Raw genomic sequence first — 1,432 nt, 5'->3', positions numbered from 1 at the left:
CTCCTGTGCCCATCATCTCATCTGTGTCCATCTTTACTCCTGTGCCCATCATCTCATTTGTGTCCATCTTTACTCCTGTGCCAATCATTACTCCTGTGCCCATTATAACTCCTCTGTCCATCATTACTCCTGTGCCCATCATTACTTCTGTACCCATTATAACTCTTCAGTCCATCATTACTCCTGTGCTCATCATCACTCCTGTGCCCATCATCTCACCTGTGCCCATCATCACTTCTGTGCCCATCAATATTCCTGTGCCCATCATCTCACCTATGCCCTTCTTTACTCCTGTGGTCATCATTATTCCTGTGCCCCTCAATACTCATGTGCCAATCATTACTCCTGTGCCCATCATCACTCCTGTGCCCAACATTACTTCTGTGCCCATTATAACTTCTCTGTTCATCATTACCCCTGTGCCCTTCATTACTCCTGTGCCCATTATAACTTCTCTGTTCATCATTACCCCTGTGCCCTTCATTACTCCTGTGCCCATTATAACTCATCTGCTCATCATTACTCCTGTGCCCACCATTACTCCTGTGCCCATCATCTCACCTGTGCCTATCTTTACTCCTATGTCCATCATCTCATCTGTGCCCATCATCTTACCTGTGCCCATCATCACTCCTGTGCCCCTCATCACTCCTTTGCCCATCATTACTCGTGTGCCCATCATTACTCCTGTTGCAATCATCACTTCTGTACCCATCATTACTCCTATTCCAATCATTACTCCTGTGCCCATCATTACTCCTATTCCAATCATTACTCCTGTGCCCATCATTACTCCTATTCCAATCATTACTTCTGTGCCCATCATTACTCTGTACAACTGATTACTCATAATTACTCCTGTGCCCATCATTACTCCTGTGCTGTGCCTATCATTACTCCTGTGCCCATCAATACCCCTGTCTCCATCAATACGTCTCTGCCCATCATCACACCCATGCATGACAAGAAAGTGGCACCTTTGTTTCACAAAAAGCAGATGTTACTGATGAAGAATTTAGTTTTACTAGGGTTAGTACTGCATAGGAACCTGCATGGCTGCAGAGGGCGCGGTGCCAGCTGTTATCAGTGTGCTGGCATGTAAGCAGTGTGCGTACCTGGGCGACTGTACTCCACAGTGACCATGCTGCTGGCTCGCAGGGTTGCCGCTGCTGCTGCTGCCTGCTGAGGATGGCATGGAGGTGGCAGATGCTGGCACTAAGAGGGAAGACGGAATTCCAGTTTAAAGAAGCCACCACACCTCTTCCATGTAAGCCAACATCCCGCGCCTCTGGCCGCAGGCCAATGCAAAGCAAAGCACCTATTTGCATAGCAAGAGTGAGCCAGAAGAGGAGGAAGCAGGGATGGGAGCAGCTGGCAGCGGGCATCGGTAAGGTCGGCACCTGGCCCTGCACCGAGCACCTGTGCGGCCCGA

General features: G+C 49.2%; 1 protein-coding gene across 1 annotated transcript in view; it reads right to left on the bottom strand.

The window, feature by feature from the left end:
* Positions 1 to 1,224, bottom strand: part of POU2F3 (POU class 2 homeobox 3) — a 227,703-nt gene extending 226,479 nt beyond the window's left edge. Inside the window, exon 1 of the mRNA XM_075328791.1 lies at positions 1,116 to 1,224. Coding sequence (XP_075184906.1) covers positions 1,116 to 1,143 — 28 coding nt within the window. The 5' untranslated portion in view covers positions 1,144 to 1,224. The remainder of the gene's footprint in view (positions 1 to 1,115) is intronic.
* Positions 1,225 to 1,432: the final 208 nt, after the last annotated feature.

Source organism: Anomaloglossus baeobatrachus, chromosome 11 (assembly GCF_048569485.1).
Source record: "Anomaloglossus baeobatrachus isolate aAnoBae1 chromosome 11, aAnoBae1.hap1, whole genome shotgun sequence".
Taxonomy (NCBI): Eukaryota; Metazoa; Chordata; class Amphibia; order Anura; family Aromobatidae; genus Anomaloglossus; species Anomaloglossus baeobatrachus.
Note: the sequence above shows the minus strand (reverse complement) of the source record. Positions and strands in the feature narration are given on the sequence as shown.